The 19421-nt window shown below is 35.0% G+C and overlaps 1 protein-coding gene across 2 annotated transcripts in view; it reads left to right on the top strand.

Annotated features, from left to right (window-relative positions):
- Positions 1-1571: 1571 nt before the first annotated feature.
- LOC149804544 (uncharacterized) overlaps positions 1572-19421 on the top strand; it is a 37908-nt gene continuing 20058 nt past the window's right edge. Inside the window, exons 1-6 of one of the 2 annotated variants that reach the window (XM_089941374.1) lie at positions 1578-1617; positions 5592-5726; positions 8262-8417; positions 9654-9894; positions 12451-12765; positions 18662-18728. In XM_089941374.1, coding sequence (XP_089797500.1) covers positions 8379-8417; positions 9654-9894; positions 12451-12765; positions 18662-18728 — 662 coding nt within the window. In that variant the 5' untranslated portion in view covers positions 1578-1617; positions 5592-5726; positions 8262-8378. Of the gene's footprint in view, positions 1618-5591; positions 5727-8261; positions 8418-9653; positions 9895-12450; positions 12766-18661; positions 18729-19421 lie in introns of both variants that reach the window. The other variant, XM_089941380.1, reaches the window with a different exon arrangement.

The following is a 19421-nucleotide window of genomic DNA, read 5'->3' as shown; positions in this document are numbered from 1 at the left end:
AGGCTTTGATGATGTTGTTCTTGTATATTATACCTACTACAAGGTTCTAAAAATAGATTATTGCTAATTAAATACGAAAATATCCAAAGGCCCCTCTCTCTCTTTCTTTCTGTTGACCATCGTATCAAGATAAGGTTGAAAATCCATGAAAAGACGAGAATAGGGGATTTTCGCTTGTGAAATACCACAATGTCTCTGGACCTATGAAGGATGATGGTAACTGTTAAGTCAAACCGATCAAAGCCAGAGAGAGAGAGAGATATAATTTTATGGTCGGTAGTAATGTTAATTAAAGCAGAATATTGGCTTAGATCAACTTTAAATACAATAAAATATTTTAATTACCTATTGTTGGCTCGTCATTTCACTTATATTCTCAGTGCTAGATATCACTATAAACTGTCAAATTACAGACATCGTAGCGATATGACTGAAAAATTGTTAAAGCTACGTTAAAAATCTAAATCACACAAACACGCACACTTACATTCTATCCCACGCTAATTTCCATTCGCTTGCACGTCAATGCATTGATGAGCATTCATTATTCAAGAATCTATGTGTTTGTAGTGCTCTACTTTCTTCATAAAATCATCTTTCATGTATAAATCATAAGTGTGACATATTGATTTAATCAATGTGAATAAAATAGAAACTCAAAAATGCAAACAATCAACTTATCAATATGCAAAGGTGTTTGCAATGTCCCAATCCATGATGGGTGGCCACATTTTCATTCCATCGTTCTCGCCAGTCCACTCATTTGGTTTTAGTAGCACTGGGTCAGGTAAATTCCCATCTTCTGTCATCAAAAGTGATTTTGTATTCTTTCGTTTTTCTCTGTCAACTTCTTCCTGAGTTGGTACTAAGGGTAGCTTCTGTTCGCTCGCTATAAATACTCGAGCAACTAATTCCTTTTTTGTCCCCACTGTCAAATGCCCCCGTTTCTTCCAAAACACATTCAAGCTATCGACTTTCCATGTTTCTATCGCGTCAAAAGACAAATTCTCACCGTCAAAAGACATCGTTCACTTGTGTTAAATGGCCTGATGAAATATGACGGCACACGGTATATTATCGTGAACTCGTTTATTAATTTTACTATATGTTCTCTACATTTGTTTCTCAGTACTGACCTTTCCACTGTGTGACAATCAATACAAATCATATGTTAATCTAAAATACCTTCAAAGATGACTTCACGGTGAAGTTTTTGTCAAAAGTTGACCTGCTCTTTTTTGAAATGCTAGAATGTCAACAGAGCAGCATGTAAACAGAACACAGATTTCACTTTCGGATCATCACCAAGGCCTTATTACTCACTGTGCACTGTCGCCGAAATACACACGGACAATCACACCCTAAGCTCATATTCTCAACAATAAACAATCACATTTAAATCCATACCAAATATGCATAAATAAAACTCTTCTATCACCACCAAAATGAGAGAGGAAAAATGTTCTAAAAATAGACTAGAACTTTATTCAACTTGAAGAACCCGATTCCATCAACATGGGAAATTCCCGTAACATTCGGAGTAACCTCAGCTATTTCGGCATAGTATTGACCTCAAAGTTGACTGATTTACTTCTCATGACAGACGAAGATATGAAGGTGCGTTTAAAAAAATTCTGATGAACTTCTAATATCCTTTATTAGCTGTACCTTATTGCAGAGTTTAAATAATTATGATCTTCAAAGGTTATATTTAAGATAAGAACTCTTTAGTTGAGACTGCATGGTCCATAAAACCCACTTTCTTATCAGTTTGCCTACCCTGGGTGGTTGCATCATGCATCTATTTTTTTTGTGGTCAACATTAAGCTCGCGTCAGCGTGATATGGTGTTGGAGGGTCTAATTTTCCACCACTTAACAGATTTATCACTTAAATCTCGATTGAAATGTTTACTAAACCATCAAAATAACTTGAATATTACAAAATGTTCGTCACAGTAAAAGTGACAGTAAAAGTGGGATTGGCTGGTAAGGGACACGTGCTCGACGCGAGCTTGATGCTGAGAATAAAAAACAAAAATCTAAAGGAAAAAATCATACAGAGTGACAAAAATACCGTAGATTACCCCCATGACCCGTTCTGACATAGGACCCTCTTTATCATAATATATAAGAGAGAAGGTACTTAGTTCGACCCATGACCCTCGATTTCCTTCTGCTTTTTCCCTTGTTATAGGCACACGACCATACTATATGGATTGTTTTACTCATGATATATTTTTCTATTCATCAAGCCATCATTGACTTTTCTGCGTTGTACCAAACTGAAGTTAAGTTAATGCACCCTAATTTAAATGGAAAGAAATTTAAGAGATGACATTTTTTAAAACAATAATTGGCACATTTTTAAAGGTCAGTCACACTAATCAAAAGCATGATTCATTGATGCCTGCAATTAAAGAAGATGCAGACAGCAATGAGGTCTTTAATCCTAGGTTATTGCGGTTGATACTTGTATTGTGACATTTCGATTGGATATATTTTGGTATAATACTAACTGAGTTGTGTTAATCGTACATTAATGAGGTATGAATGACACTTAAGCCATTAAATACCTTTCTGTTTCTAGTACACTGTACATGTATACAAAAGCTAGTATATCTTTTTAACAGTTATATTTATTTGTTAAAAAGCTTAATAGTCTACATGGTTTTAGAACTGCAATGTAATTTTTTCCTTTAATTTATATAATAAAAATATACTTGTTCTTTAACCATTAACATTGTTGATGTTTAGCTCCAGTTTAAATTCTCCCAATATTCATACAGCAACACATGCTTCTGTTGTGTATAAAATTTGAATGGCTGACCCAGTCATCTTCGGTATATGACTGATCTTGTTTATCCTATTTATAGACCGTTTTGCATTATTATATGACCCACATGTAAACACGGGGCACATTAAATTAAGTTTGGGACGAATTGTCTTGGGGTTGAATTGTACCTGGGGTTGAATTGTCATGGCCAAATTGTCTTTGGGGTTGAAATGTCTTGGAGACAGCTGGTAATAAGTGTGGTTAGTCCTACAGTAAATTTAAGAAATGACACTCGATTTCCATGTCTATCCAGTATCATACAGGTGCAGAAGACAACGCTGATAACAATATAGTGTATTTCATTGGAATAGAAATACATGTAATTATAACTTATTCTAAAGTTTATTCAGTATTATTTGCCTATGAAACCAGCATGACAAAAACCTGTCACTTTAGATAATACATGTTTTTCTTTAAAGTACAAGTCATATGTAAGCATTCAGTACCAACTATTTTAGTAAAGAGTGTCAGTTTTTAGATTTTGATTACATGTACTTTTAAATGGCAATTTATTTCGATCCTCATGCAACCACATGACTTTGAAGTTCAGTATATACATACCCCAAGAATATATGTCAAAATCAGTGTTAAACTACCTGAAGAGTTTTGGCTAAGTCAACTTTAATATGTGATTCAGACCAAAGCCATATTGAATATTGTGTGCTATGTCACAATGGAGGCTGCACAGTTGAAAGGACACATACTACCCTGTTATTTGCTACGATTAAACCAGTCATCCTTTTTTCTTGACCCATTTAGTACCTGATCACCTTATAAAAGTCCACTGTGAAAAATAATTTTTATTGGGAAGTTTATCATCTCAGACTGACATTTTTAGACCACACACATGATATTTTCAGACAGTAGTGGATTTTGTTCTTTTTTTACAATTAGATGATGAGAGTGTCATTGCATATAACAGATGTAAGTTATTTTTTCTGAATGAATTAAAAGTTAAAGCCTAGTTAGTATATTTTGTTGTTGTCCCTAATATGCTGCTTATTTTTCAGGGAATTTACATTTTAATATATATCAGTACATGATTATTCACATAGTAACTTAAAATATATTGTGACCTTTTGACTTGTTAACAAGAAATGTTACTACATCCGGCTATTATTATATAATATGCTAATAGTTGAGTCTTTCTTGCAGGAGAATTGTAGGGATCTTGGGGACTTAAGCTTCCAGATGAAAGAGGTGGGAAATTATCAAATTTCTCCTTGTGATGTCACCCCACCCCCCCACCCCCACTTTTATGTTTGGCTGATAAGCAGAAGAGCTGAAAGTTAACAAGCATAAAGTCAGTGTGACTAATTAAAAGTTACTCCTAGTTGTGACTTCAAAGATTCAGATGTTCTATTGTTATGACTCAGTAGTCTTAAACTAAGTAACAGAAAAAAGCAAACACCAAAAACCAAGTTTTATTTGCCTAGAATACACAGTGAAAATTTAAAAGGAACTTAGTGTTGTGAATCAAATCCCAAATAGTCCTTTAAGTTTTATCAATTGTCTAAAAGTATAGAGTGCTCTGAAAGTGGTATTAGAAGTGAATTCCAATCTTTAATGTGCTGATGTGCCAGTAACCTTGAAAACTGCAAGCAGTCTTGATGTATCACAGTGAAATAATCCAGAATGTCTCAAATGAATTCATATTAATTAAAAATAGTGATTTTGTCAATGAGCACTTTGTAATTCCAATGGATAATTGAAATAAAGCCTCAGATTATAATGGAACACAGTAAAAGACTCATTCCACTAGACAGATGTTAAAGATAGCAATGAATAATCTTCATGTAAACAACCTCATATACCTCCTACACATGATCTATCTTGCAGCGACCATTTTCTGAAAATACTTAATGGACATTTCCTACAAATGTGTAAACAAGGTCTGGTCTGATTACTTAAATTGTAGCAGCCATCCTGTAGACCATAGAATTTCCAAGGGGAAAACCAGTGTCCTGAACTCAAATCCAAGTAAACATGTTTACGAATATAATCTTAAAATTTAGTAGGGGTGGGTATTGAATTAAAAATCATATTTTGATATATTACAATATTAATCAAAATATTGCTATTGTATTGCAATATATTGATTTAAGAATTACAGATTACTGTTAATTACTGAAATAAAATGAATGCAAACTGCGAAAAATTACTTAAAGTTATTTAATTACATAATTAAAATACAGCATAGAAAATGAATAAAATGCAGTAAAGTAGTTGCAATCTAACACAGAACTAAAGAGTTACAATTTAAGTCTTTTGTCTGAACAGTTCACAGTCTATGGTTTATTTTTGGATAAATATAAAATGTATAAAACTGAAAATTGGTCTTTTCATTGTCACTTTACCCAGTGTAGTTAAAACTGAACTGCCTTGAAAATGACATGATGGAACTTACTTCATATTTTTGTAAAAAGATAAGACCACCAACATGATTTGGTTCCAGCGTTGAACATTGTTCATTTACTATATCTCCATCAGTGGAGAACAACCTCTCAGAAGGGACACTTGTTGCATGGATGCACAATAAGGATTTAGCAAGCTTAGCTAATCTATGAAATCTCTGCTCGTGATTTTTCCACCATTGAAGAAGATTTGAATTCAAGGGAATTGACGGAAACACTCTATAGTAGTTCTTAAGCTCTTCTTCTGGTTCTTCCTTTTGTGTTTTTGAAGTCTCAGCACCAGTTATATAATCACCAAGAAGTTCTTGCATGCCATAATAACAGGTACTTTTATCTATCATAGCACTCTGACCAATGCCTGACTTGAGCTTCTTGCAGACTGGTTGAACATCCATAGCAGCAGACAAACATAACTGCTTGGTTAGCTGTGGTAATTGTGACAGTTCTGTCTGTCCACTTTCACCCACAGGACCCACAGGTGAGTGATCAGTGTTATTTTTCAACCTTCACTCTAATAATGATTTCTGATGCATTCTGCAAAATTTTGATAAAGATTTAATTCTTTGTGCATCATTGAGTGATGGTAAGGCTTTAAAACGTAGATCCATGGCAGCAGCAATAGTGAGAGTTTCTTCTTGATTAGTGTATCTATCCTGAAGATCATCAACCACAGCTGAGCTATTACTAGACAGCCATCATCGATATGTTGGAAAATGCTGTCAATAAGTATATGATGAAGCACGATAACAGAAATGGTTGGAACTTACACAGCGCAAAGAGTCGTCACCACTTTAAGAGGTTTGAGACAAACCATTACCTCATTTGCCAGGCAAATGTGATCATCTAACAATGTGTTCAGATTTTTCTCCTTTATTTTAGCAAGATCTTTGGATTCCAAAACAGCAGTTACTACTGTACATTGCATTTCAAGAAACCTTGAAATCATGTCATAAGTACTGTTCCATCTAGTGGGCACATCAGCTATAAGCTAATGATCTGGTAGACCCAGCAGTTCAGCCTGGCTTCTCAGTTCTCAGTTTAGCTGCTGCAGTTGCACTTCATTGGAAGAACCCAACTATTTGATGAATCTTGCTGAGGAGAATTTCAATGCGTCTGATCTTGAGACATGTTTGTGCAGCCAAATTAATTGTATATGCATAACACTCGATGTAAAAGTTGCATCTTACAGAGTCCCTGCCCTGTCCATGTTAGATGCATTATCTGATACAATAGGAATAAGAAAATCCAACAAATAAAACAAATTATATATATGGATTTCAAGGACCACTTCGGTGACAGCAGTTAGAGCATCTGCCTCGGATGCAGGTCATTTGTTCGAACCCTGGTCAAGTCATACCAAAAACATACAAAAATGGTACTTACAGTTGCCTTGCTTGGCGCTCAGTAATAAAAGGTTAGTGTTAGGACTGGCTGGCCTGGTGTCATGATAATGTGACTGGGTGGGACATGATGCTACATGTATGTGGCATGATGCCCCAGTGCTAGACATCACTATAAACTGCCACAATGCAGACATAGCGATATGGCTGGAAAATTGTTAAAGCTATGTTAAAATTCCAAATCACACACACACACACACACACACACACACACACACACATGGATTTCATAAGCAAATAATTAATTCCTGTTGTAGATCATTCTGTAGGAAGGATTCATTTGTTTATGATATAATTCTAATAATTGGTTACAAATGATATACTTCACATTACACTGCCTAAGATATATATTATTGCTATACATATCAGATTTGGTGGTCTTTTCATCTTTAGAAAGTATGTCAATGGTGGGGTGGTAACATTTTATATATGTTGACATACTGGTTTTATTTCTAGTAAGCAGAATACAGACAAAATAAGATACGAAAAAAATCATCTGTTTTTGTCCATGACAGAATATAAAAAGCATTTCCAAACAGACTACCTGTTAAGTGTCATTGATTTTTATTTATTTCAGGTTGCTCCAGTTGATTAGATGCAGAACTCATCTTTTGTGTGCACTGCATGAATGTTTTTAAAAGATCTTGCTACCAATATTACGTCTTCACTTCACTTTGGAAGTCAGTTCAATGTTATCTTAAAAAAACACTGAAATAATGCAGTTTCCTTATGCAAAGGAAATATTATCTACAGAAAGCCTGAGTGTGGGACGGAGATGACCAACAACCAGATCTTTAACACTACAGTACTTTCACATTGTACTTTCTACCTTTGCTACAGGCGGAGACATTCATTTCTGTCATTGAATAAAGAAATGGCTGACAACAAGCACTATGCTTCAACAAATGAACAATGTGACTATAACTCATGCAGTTTGGAATATGTCCTCTTGCCAATTCTGTGTTTTTCAAAATCCCATCAGCTTGTTTGCTTGCTGACTACATTTTTCAGCGTTAAAGGAGACATTACAAATTCCTACATACAATTTAAGTACTTTACAGATCATTTTATACCCATTTTTCTGCAAAGTTTCTATGTTGCTTTGTATCTAAATTTACCTAGTTAGAATGCCAAATACTTCCAGTGTGTCACATGGTGAATATGCCACAGATGGTTCTGATCGGTGGTTATTGTTTTACTTTGGACTTGAACAAAGTATAACCACCAATCAGAATTAGATGTGACAGTCTTCTGCATGACGTACCAAAAGTATAGCGTTCAGATTCAGTGCAAGTAAACAAGATGTGAAGCAACAGAGAAATTTTGCATATTATGGTCATTAAATGATCAGTGAAGTACTTAAACCATGTCTTCTTTATCTATAAGCTAAGCATGTTCATAGAATAAAATAATGAACATGGAATCACAGGTTACACTGCATTATGAATTTATGTTGATGCAACAAATTTGTGATGGATGGGCAGGGAAATTTTGGCAGGTAACTGCCCAGGCTTGGCCAGATATTTCTGGATAGTGCATAACCTGAGCAGCTTTTGGTGGCCAGACCAGGTACCTGACCATCCCTACTAAAATCTAATAATTTTTAATTTCAGACAAATTCAACGTTTGATAGTGACTAAATAATTACTGAAATCATCAGTGATTGTGAAGAATCAGTGAAGAGATCTGATGTATTGAATATAATGTGTACAGTACTTGGATACTGAAGAATGAAAGACCAATGGTGTTTAATTTGTATCATTGTTCTGGTAAGAATTGTGTCATCCTAAATGTAACTAAAATTGTAAAAAAAATAGCTAACTATTCTTTGTTATGTTTATGTAACTCCTGTGTTTTTTTTTTCATACTTCACAAAACAAAAAGATAACAATAAGAGCTTCTGATCTTAGGGTCAGATACCTTTAAATGAATCAGTTATAAAACAATCTATTTTTGAAATTTTGATTACAGCTACAAGATCAAACAATCACTACTGGGCATATTTTGCTTAAATTGTATTCGTTACTTTTTCTGGACTGCAATTAATTACTTTTTTATTACTTTTGTTCACATAAAATTTTTATGAAATCACAAAATATGTTTGTTTTACACGTTTTAGAAGTGGTACATATATGTTTATAATTCAGTTTAAAGAATTCAAAAATTAGATCTGAAGTTATACATTTATAGTCATTAAAATATATTCAGGTAGCAGTCAGAAAGTAATATCAGTTATGGTTATTTTTTTTACTGTAATTGATTAAATTACATTTATGTCTAAAATGTTCATCATTGTAATTGCTGTAAATCAGTAATTTCATACTGACCACTGTTAAACATTGCTTGTCATTGATCCCAATGGACCACTGACCAATTGGACTGTGAGTCATCTGACAGTTGTGCATTGGACTGCTGACCAGTCAGACTGTTGGCCATCAGGCAGTTGCACATTGGACAAGTGACTATTTACACTGTTTGCCATTAGACAGTTGTACATTAGATCACTGACCAGTCACACTGTTGGCCATCAGGCAGTTGTACATTGGACAAGTGACCATTTAGACTGTTTGCCATTAGACTGTTATGCATTGGACCACTGACCAGTTGGACTGTTGGCCATTAGACAGTTATACATTGGACCACTGACCAGTCAGACTGTTGGCCATCAGGCAGTTGTACATTGGACAAGTGACCATTTAGACTGTTGGCCATTAGACAGTTGTACATTGGACCACTGACCAGTCAGACTACTGGCCATTAGTCAGGTGTACATTGGACAAGTGACCAATTATTATGTGAACCATCAGGAGTTATAGATAGAAAAAATGAAAATTAGTACAGTTGTAACTTACAGATTGTGATAATTAAGTTTTCTGAACATCTGTATTGTGACATGTAGCATATCATATCTTTACTTGTTATACACAGGGTTACCTGGGACTTTTATTTCTAATTATTGAAAAGTCACATGAAAGTATATTAATATTGTTTTTTATTTATTACAGCTAAGGATTGAATCCTGTTCAAGTCTTGTGCAAAGTCGATCACTGCTTGACTATGAATATATTTGTAAGCACCATTTCTCTAAGGGATGTCCAATTTATGACGGTGATTCATGGAGGTGTGCTAAAGTTTTGACAAATTGTGCTGGAGATCAATTTAGTCAATATCACTGTGTCCTCAATTCAACAGGACAGCCTTTCCAGGTTATGCACATGTGTGCCCCCATTTCAAAATGTGTTAAAGGTAATTTAGCAGTTTTCTGTACTTCACAGTTTCCATTTTCATTGTAATTAAGGTATTATTATAGAGTCAACAGGTAGCAAATTTTAAGGTTTTGAAAACCCAAAAAATATTTTACTTAGCCAAAATTAGTATTTTGAAAATTTACATACAAAGTTTTTTTTTCGTTCTTCAGATTTAATAAAAAGTTGAACACTTTTGACTTATTGGCCTAATTTACCCATATTACAAACTCTGAACCTAATCAAGTATGGGCCAAATTAGATGTATAGATTTGATCTGGACCAATAAATTGTTTCTGGACTGTCATGTAACCTATTTAAGAGATTATACCAAAAATCAGAACAGGACTAGATTCTATTTTAGACAGCACATGTTAGTTTAGAGCAGTAACCCATTTCACCAATCATTAAAATGGAATTTCCTGGTATGAAGACCTTTCAAAATTACAAATTATGTTGATCTGCCATTTAAATATGGCAGCAGAGACTCTAATTAAAAAAAGGCCAGCAACTTTAAACTTCCATATTTTAGTGCATATGACTTGCACTGACATATGATGAACTTTGATTTTATAATGGTATTGTAAAAGAAACCAGTAAAAAAGCGATGTTATTGAAAGTATATTATTCTGACTTTATCCTTAGCCGCTTTAAGGATCACCTTGTTGATAGACTTCAGTCTGTTACGTCAGAACCCTCAAACTGCTCATTATCATTGGCAGTCTCAGAAAGTTGCAGGCTTAGTGTCCTCATCTGTCATTCTTCTTCTTGCAGAAGACATTCTTAGAATACCTTTCACATTGTATGAGTTTCTTACATGGCCTATGCAGATAGATTCAAGATAAAATATAAGATGTTTTGTTAAAGTTCAGATCCAGTATTCATACTTATTTGGACTATCATGACACCTGAAATATATCTCTTTGTCCAAGCTTGAATTTGCCCAGACAACACAATTATGATTGGCCCATCAGTGTTTAGTCTGTGCTCATTACCTTTATGAACATGACACTGAGTCAATGTTTAATTGATTACTTTATTGTAACAAAGAAGTTTCAGTTATATAGAGTCAGGGATAAGAAAATAAACAGCAAAGAACCAAGTTAATTTTCCAAAAGAAAAGTCTATAAATTACAAAGTTACCCCCAAAACACAAAGTAAATATGTTAAACACATCAAGGCTTTAGCCATCATGATTACCTTGAAAGGAAACGAAAACAATGAGTCATTGCTGTGGTGATAACTGTATAGTCACAAAGAATTATACAGTACTGTGATTTAAGGTAAGAAATAAAACCAGAAAGCAAGTTTATTTCTGAAAGAAAAATTATTTGCCAATTTCATACATTGCAATTATTTTGTTTCATAATACATGTATGTGTCAGTGTTACCATAATGGACAAACCATAGGCATGAAACAGATGTCCTCTAAAGATGCTTGAGATGAGAACATTAACACTGCTTGAATTCTAAATATTAAACTTCAATTCAGCCATGAATAATGAAATTAATAAATAAAGAAAAAACATGCAACAATTATTGAAAATTTACATTTATGGTAGTCATGTTTATTCCACTACAGTATGTTATTTTGCACAGCTTTAAAATAAATACTGTCTAAAAATTATGTTAATTTGCCCTACATTAGTGCTACATTTAAAAATATCTATCAAATCCTTGAGTGACTCCATACAAGAAAAGAGACTATCAATTTTAACTAGATTTAATGAGAAATATTCTAGCATTGAAAATTGATTATCCTAGATTATCCAGCCAAGTAATTTATCCATAGGCTTTTATGTAAATATTAGCCAGGTGAGCAACTTAGGTCCACTTTAACTTCTTGTTTCTCTGTCAGGGGTAATATACTACACATTGTACTATATCTTATTACAGGAACTATATCTTATTACAAGAACTATACCTATCTTATTACATGAACTATACCTATCTTATTACAGGAACTATACCTATCTTATTACAGGAATTATTCCTATCTTACTACAAGACTATACCTATCTTATTACGGGAACTATACCTATCTTATTACAGGAACTATACCTATCTTATTACAGGAACTATTCCTATCTTACTACAAGACTATACCTATCTTATTACAGGAACTATACCCATCTTATTAAAGGGACTATACCTATCTTATTGCAAGAACTATACCTATCTTATTACAAGAACTATACTTATCTTATTACAGGGACTATACCTATCTTATTACAGGGACTATACCTATCTTATTACAAGAACTATACCTATCTTATTACAAGAACGATACCTATCTTATTACTGGGACTATACCTATCTTATTACAAGAACCATACCTATCTTATTACAGGAACTATACCTATCTTATTACAGGGACTATACCTACCTTATTACAAGAACCATACCTATCTTATTACAGGAACTATACCTATCTTATTACAGGGACTATACCTACCTTATTACAAGAACTATACCTATCTTATTACAAGAACCATACCTATCTTATTACAGGAACTATACCCATCTTATTACAAAAACTTTCCCCATCTTATTACAGGAACTATCCCTATCTATGATGAAAGAAAGGATGCCATTTCTTGTGAGCCTTGCCGTGATGGTTATTATCAGCCTTATGACACATGGTCTGATGAGTCACCAGAGTGTTTAATGAAGCATACATGTGAGAAGGAGGGAAATAAAATTGAGTGCAACATGGACACAGGATTGCATAACATCCAGGATGTTTATTGTCGGTGTGATGCTAGGAACGGATTTGTTTTATCACGTTTTGAAATAAGAGGAATGTGTGTTCAATGGGCTTTTGCATCATGCGACTTCTATCCATGCCCTGGTGGTCAAGAAAGATTGTCAAGTAAGTGTTTTAGAGTGGTGAAAATTTTCCCTCTAAATTATTCATGCAAAAGTGTGTATTGTTGTTCCCTTGTCTATTGATCTGCCTTTCTGTCAATCCATATTTCCTTATATATGGGCATAGATTATGAAGGTGTTGTTTCCTTTCTATGTCTTAATTTAGATTGGATGTTGATCAGAATTTGTTCAAAGATTGATGTAATTAGGGCAAATATTGATATCTAGCTGTCAACTCAGGTTGTGTTTGAGAAAGAAACATAGTCCATTTTTACTAAATAACATTTTGTTAACCCCTTTTTTAGAGTGGGTGGTATCATGGAGCCTGATGAACTATGTCATTAGAGCTCTACTGAATTGTATTACTCTAAAATTGTATCATCATGACTGTGGTAACAAATGTGATTTCCCTTATTGGTTTATGTTGTCCTGTTCTATTAAGCAGATTTTCAAATTTGGCACAGTGATCCAAAAATGGTTTGTCTTGTCTTTGTCTAAAATGGTATCGATGAAATATACTTTTTATTATAATGATTGGCAATACCTATTAAAATGCATTTTGGCTTGTCTTAAGAAATACAGTGAGTTGTTGTCCATCTTGTAACATGTCCAATCTGGATGTAAAAAATCATTTTTGGATATAATATAAATAATATTCAAAATACAGCCAGTGAGTAAAATTTTGATGTTTTTATTATCTGAATGCTTTCTCTGGAATTTCCTCCTATCTGGTGCTAATTACAAGGCCTAATATGCAAAACTATTCTGAAGTCAGGTTTGATGTTCATATTTAGCTGCATTTATCAGATGGATTATAGAAGCAATGGTCATCGTAACCTGATTTGTATGCCTGATAATATCAGTGGTAGGGATATAGTATTATCATTGTCCATCTGTCTGTCTGTCTGTCTGTCAAACCTTGTTAAAGTTTTGAATTTAGATCAATTTTAGGCATCTTTGTTAGACATCTCTGTTCAGTGAAGACATTTTTAGCTGGATATATTTCACTGATAAACACTAAACTCTGGGTAATAAGTGTAAACACTTATTTTTTAAATTAGTGTAAGTCATATGTGCCTAATTGTTATATGGGATTATGTATAGTGAGAAGCATCATAATACAAATACAGTATAATCTCAGTCACTGAAACACCCAAGTAACCAGGTAAATTAAAGACCTTATGAAGATGGACACTATATTACATGTTTGTACCTGTTTACTTGGAATTGTCAGGTAACACACATATATATATATATATATATATATATATATATATATATATATATATATATATATATATATACATGTATATATATATAATGTTAAAGTGGGCAGCACATTTTACTTGTAGATTAATTGTCCATTTGAAATAAACACATTTATTCTTCAAATACATTACCTGATCATTATTCTTTAGTACTATAGCTCCTTGCAAATCCAGCCTTCCAAGGCTAAAATGTTAGAAGTTATCTACTCACCTAGGTGGAAGTTTGAATTATTTCCCACTGATACCAGGATTAGCACCAAATGTGAATATTTCAGTTGCTTTTTTTTGCTCATGCCAATTAGCATGCTCTCTACATAGAGACCTCGCAATCGACAGAAGTCTCACTAAGATTTTAAAACTAGGAGTCCACAACTCCTAACTTGGTGAAAATTGGAGTCCCACCAGCAAAAGTTGTAGTCCCCCTCCCAGAAACATGTTGAAATGGCTAAATGTCCATTAAAATGCCTGGAATAAACTTTGTCAGTTTTATTTATTTGTAATCATTTATTATTCTATTTAAAAAAATATTAAAATTGATATCATGTACAAATACATTCCTTAACTACAATATTATATAGTTTTGTATATGTCGCATTTCACAAAATTTTCTGATGCTTAGTTTTGGACTGTATTCCTCCACACTAGGTTCCTCTTCTTTGATTTGCATCAATTGTGTTAAGGTTTCATGTTTTATTCTGGACCTTCCCTTTCGTCTTGATTTTATTCTGCACACTGAAGCCTCTCTTGCATGCCATAGATGTCACTGGTCACACCGACACAATCGCAGCTAGGACTGCAGAGTCCGGAAATGTCCGTACTCTTGAAGTAGTGTGCAGACTTCTGTTATTATGCAGTTCAATGATTTTATGACTACCTAGCAAGTAGGTGGTCTCAAGATGTCTCATGCCTAGTAAATGTGGAACTTTGCAGATTAGAAGAACCAGTAGTTGCCATTGAGTTTAATTTTACACATTCTTTACACCACTGGCAATATAGCTCTTGTTTGTCAGTCAGAATGAGTTTTGCAAATCCAAGGAAAATATTTATTCCAAACACTAAGCCAAGCATCATACACTTTCTTACAATTGGCTGCTGTCCCATCCAAACTATCAGTTCTAGCAACTTTAGCAGAGTTCTGAATCTCATTTTGTCCAAGTCTCAAAGTGCCTTGATTTCGAGGTCACATGCAATATTTATATGGCTACATAGTAGAATCAGAAACAAACACAATAACCGGGATCCCGCTGGGCTTCACCAGTGTTGCAAATTGCGATTTTCTTCTCCTAATTAGCGACAAAATACACTGTGTGGAGATATTTTTTGTGGCAATATTTTTGGCTGATAAAAACTGTATATACAGTCTTGGCTTTGAAGTGAAGGAATTCAAAGGTACCATGACAGGTCCCCACAAAATTAGATATAAGAATGTTATATTGTTTATATAAACAAATCCTTGTTTCATATTGACAAACCATCCCAACATTGCAGTTATATCATTAACCGCTTACACTGGTGTCTGGCCTTGGTACTGTATGCTGTAATATAACCAAAATAGCCATGCAACTGACTAACTACAGTCGACCACCTCTGAACATGAGAATGGGAAATTACTACTGTGGACTAGAGGACAGCAATTTAAAACTAAAATGTAACAGAAAAATAATAGTTTTCCTGCAACTTCAAAGCAAACTGATTACCTTTAAAGCACCAAGCAAATAAAAGAAATCTGTTTCAGTGTTTTACAGTTATTTGATGTTGCTGCAGCAATAACAACAAACGGATATTTGGATATATCTTTGCTCTTTCAAAGAAAGCCTTTAGCGGGGCCTTCAACAACACATGCACCTTCATCAAAGTAAGCCAACGACCTTTGATAAAAGGAAGTCAGCAACAAAAATAAAATTATTCTTTCATTTTTCATAGGTTACTATCATAGTTGATCTCACCAATTAAGCCAAACTACTTAAGATCCATTACAACTTAAAAGCCAGGGCTCTCAAAAATCAATGTGGATAAAAACACAGATATGGGGATCATTCCACTCCAATTTCTTAACATGCCATCAGATATAGATCATGTATGGTCAGTACTGAATCCAGTATAGCTTTCAAGTATGCCTGAGGGGACTGCTTACATTGATCTAATGTCACATATTTTGCCCCCACATCTGTGCATAGACCCATACTGGGGAAAGACATCCAGTTGGTGGAGATATACTGTACAGTACCATGACAGTTCCATGCCACTCTGTGGCCAGTTAGTACCTTTGTGCCCAGTTCCTCTTATGGACCCAGGGCAGCTGATTCAATTCTTGCAAAGAACCATCTCTTGGCCTTACAGTACTTTGTTTTTGGGGTTTAATCAATTTGACAGGAGACATCACTGTTCGAGTGTGCCTATTTATGAGGCATTATAATGGTACTGTTGTCTCAGTGGCAGCCAAAACTTTGCTCCTTGAGACATACAGTGCATATGAGCTCCCATCTCCGGAATGGGAGATCAACACTTGGCTTACATTGGGTGGTTCCATGAAGGTACAACCTTTGAGTTGACAGTACCCAGACCTTTGTTTTCGTCTTTGGGAATTTTTATTCGGTGTCTTGAGTAATAAATCCATGGACATGTTCATCATATTCCAGGCCAGTTACAAGTATTAGCGGATGTTCTGTCCCAGAAGAATCCACTAATACAAGCAGACTGGTCGCTTCATCTCACGTTTTTCACTTGCATATGTGCCTGCTGGGATCGACCACTTGCAGATCTATTGGCATCATGGGGATTGCAAAACTTAACCTTGGTCTCACCATCACTGGATCTGAAGGCCATGACAGTCAATACTCTTCTTTTCTTAGATTGGAATGGTTTGGATGCATTTACTCACCCTCTATCATACATCTTTCTGAACTTGATACAGAAAGCAATACATTTGGAGTGTCACATCATTATGATTGCTCCACTCAAGTGGAAAAAAATTCATTGATCACTGACCTCATCAATATAGTAACCATAGTAACCAGGAGAAAGATATATTTTATCTGCTTGGCTTGTGTTTCATCCCAATTGAGAGTTGTTGAACTTGATTGTTATGATCATATTAAACAATCCTTCATGAACAAACAATTTTTCCATCAAGTGGTAGAGAAAATTTCTTGAGTGGCACAGCCATCCACTTGAAGTATACAAGGGAAAAGAGGAACTTTTTGCACAGTTGTGTGAGCATGAACACATTGCACCACTGATCGCATCAGTACTTTAGTAGCTAACTTCCTACTTAGGCTCTTTGATGAGAACAGTAAGCACCAGTCATGTTACGTGATCTTCAGCCTGATGAGTCATCGTGGAAGATAGAATATCAAACAAGAGCTGTCCAATCTGTTCTCAGATTTTGAGATCACATGTCCAAAGGCATTGGATTTGTTCCCAGATTGGATTGATCATGGGTGCTAACGTGGCTGAATAAGACACTGTTTGAACTGCTCTTGAAGACCTGCTTCCTACTCGTACTAGCAACAGCAGGCAGAATTAGCAAGACACATGCTTTATCAGTTTATCTGAACTACTTGCATCTGACATTGGGATAGTATAACTCATGACAATTCTGCTTTCATTGCCAAAAACTTGCTCCTGTTCACAGAAATCAGACTTTTGTCTTGAAATCCATGTCTGCACTTGAACTTCAATCTCATGGTCATTTCAGTGTCACTTAAAAAATAGCCAAGCTAGTGCATCAAGGAAGATCATGCCTCTTCCGACCCCACAAAGAGAGAAAGGATGCCATATCAGTACAGACACTTTTATTTTGGATAAAATGGGTTATTCATTCTGCATTTTGGGAAATAATCCCAGATCATATGAATTTGCTACACATTTAGGGCTCATGAAGTAATAGGACAGTCACCATAAGCATTGCATATGAGTGAAACAGTTACCTAACTGACAGTTTCCATGCTGTAGGATTGAGGTCAGAGTCCATTTTGTCCAGCTTTTATCTCAGCGACCTTTCATCCTGAAATGCTCAGATAAACCTGGTTGGACCTATAGCCATAGCTAGGTCATTTAAAAGCCTCATAAGGATGCAGCTTCTTGACTTATGCTGGATTTGCATGAAGGAAATATTTTCCCTTTCAAAGCCACTCCTCAACAAATGGAGTCTATTCTACAGTCTGGTAATCTAGAAGCTTTCTCATGTACCTTAGGGGACTGGAGATGGACTCTCCAGGGTAAGGGGATGTAACTAACTCCACTTCTTACCTATTTTCTGGAGGTATTATAATCAGGTAACAGATCTGAAGAAGAAATCAATTTTTTTCTAGCAAAATGTTTCTTCAGTGATTCTTACCTGATGATAAAACAAATATAATCTCCCAGCTTGCTGTAGTTACATCCAAATGGAAATAATGCCTCCCACTCCAGTAGTAAATGAATCCCTGTATTGAATTGAGATCACTCCAACTACAACCTAGGTTGGCAGATAACTTTTAGCTTTTTAGCTAGAACATTTTAGCCTGATAGGGCTGGATTTGTGAGTTAGTAGTAGTTCTCCAAAAGTATTATGATCAATAAGTATTATGGAAGAAACATAGTTTACTAGAAAAAATTGGTTTGATGGAAACACTAATTTTTTTTCTTCAGACTACAGCTGTGCTTCACTATGTCCACAGGGTCAAGAACGTGATGATAATGACATGTGTGTTCCCATGTAAGTTATCTTAGAACAGCCTTAAAAACAGCTCTCATCTATTATCAACAGTCTGTTCCCATCATGGTGTCAGTGTTGCTTTAGGTCTGTGCCTGTAATTTTAGTATGTAAATTGTTATAGCCTTATTTCATCTCAGCCATTCTTCATTCTCCAATCAAAAAGAAACATTAATGGGATGGTTTCCACTCTTGTTTGTTCTTGGTTGATAACATACTGTATGTATGTATGTAAGGTATTTTAGGTAGAAGCATGAAATTTGGTGTGGGGAAACATTTATATGTTAACCACAAAAGTAGGTCACTGCTACCTAGACTGTATCACATGTTTGTTTAAGGTCATTTATATGGCTTTGTTCATGGTAAATCAATGAAAAGTGGTTAAGACATACTTGTAAGTAATTCTTTCCAGATTTTTGTTGTTGTTGTTGTTCTAGGGTTTAACGCCATTTTTCAGCACAGGATAGGCTATACATGGCAGCCAGTATAACTGGTGGAGGAAGAACCATGGAAAACCCAGGGAGGAACCACTGACCCACGAGAAGCTACTGGCAGGCTTTCCCACGTACCCGTGCTAGCCGAGCCTTAGACTCGAACCAATGCAGACAGAGGTGAGATGGCAGTGATCCAGAACAGTGAGCACTTTAGACCACTCGGCCACTTGGGGCCCCCATTCTTTCCAGAAGAGTTGGATCC

Source organism: Sinohyriopsis cumingii, chromosome 2, assembly GCF_028554795.1.
Source record: "Sinohyriopsis cumingii isolate HCF-2022 chromosome 2, ASM2855479v2, whole genome shotgun sequence".
In the NCBI taxonomy this organism is placed as follows: Eukaryota; Metazoa; Mollusca; class Bivalvia; order Unionida; family Unionidae; genus Sinohyriopsis; species Sinohyriopsis cumingii.
This window is presented reverse-complemented; position numbering and strand designations above follow the sequence as displayed.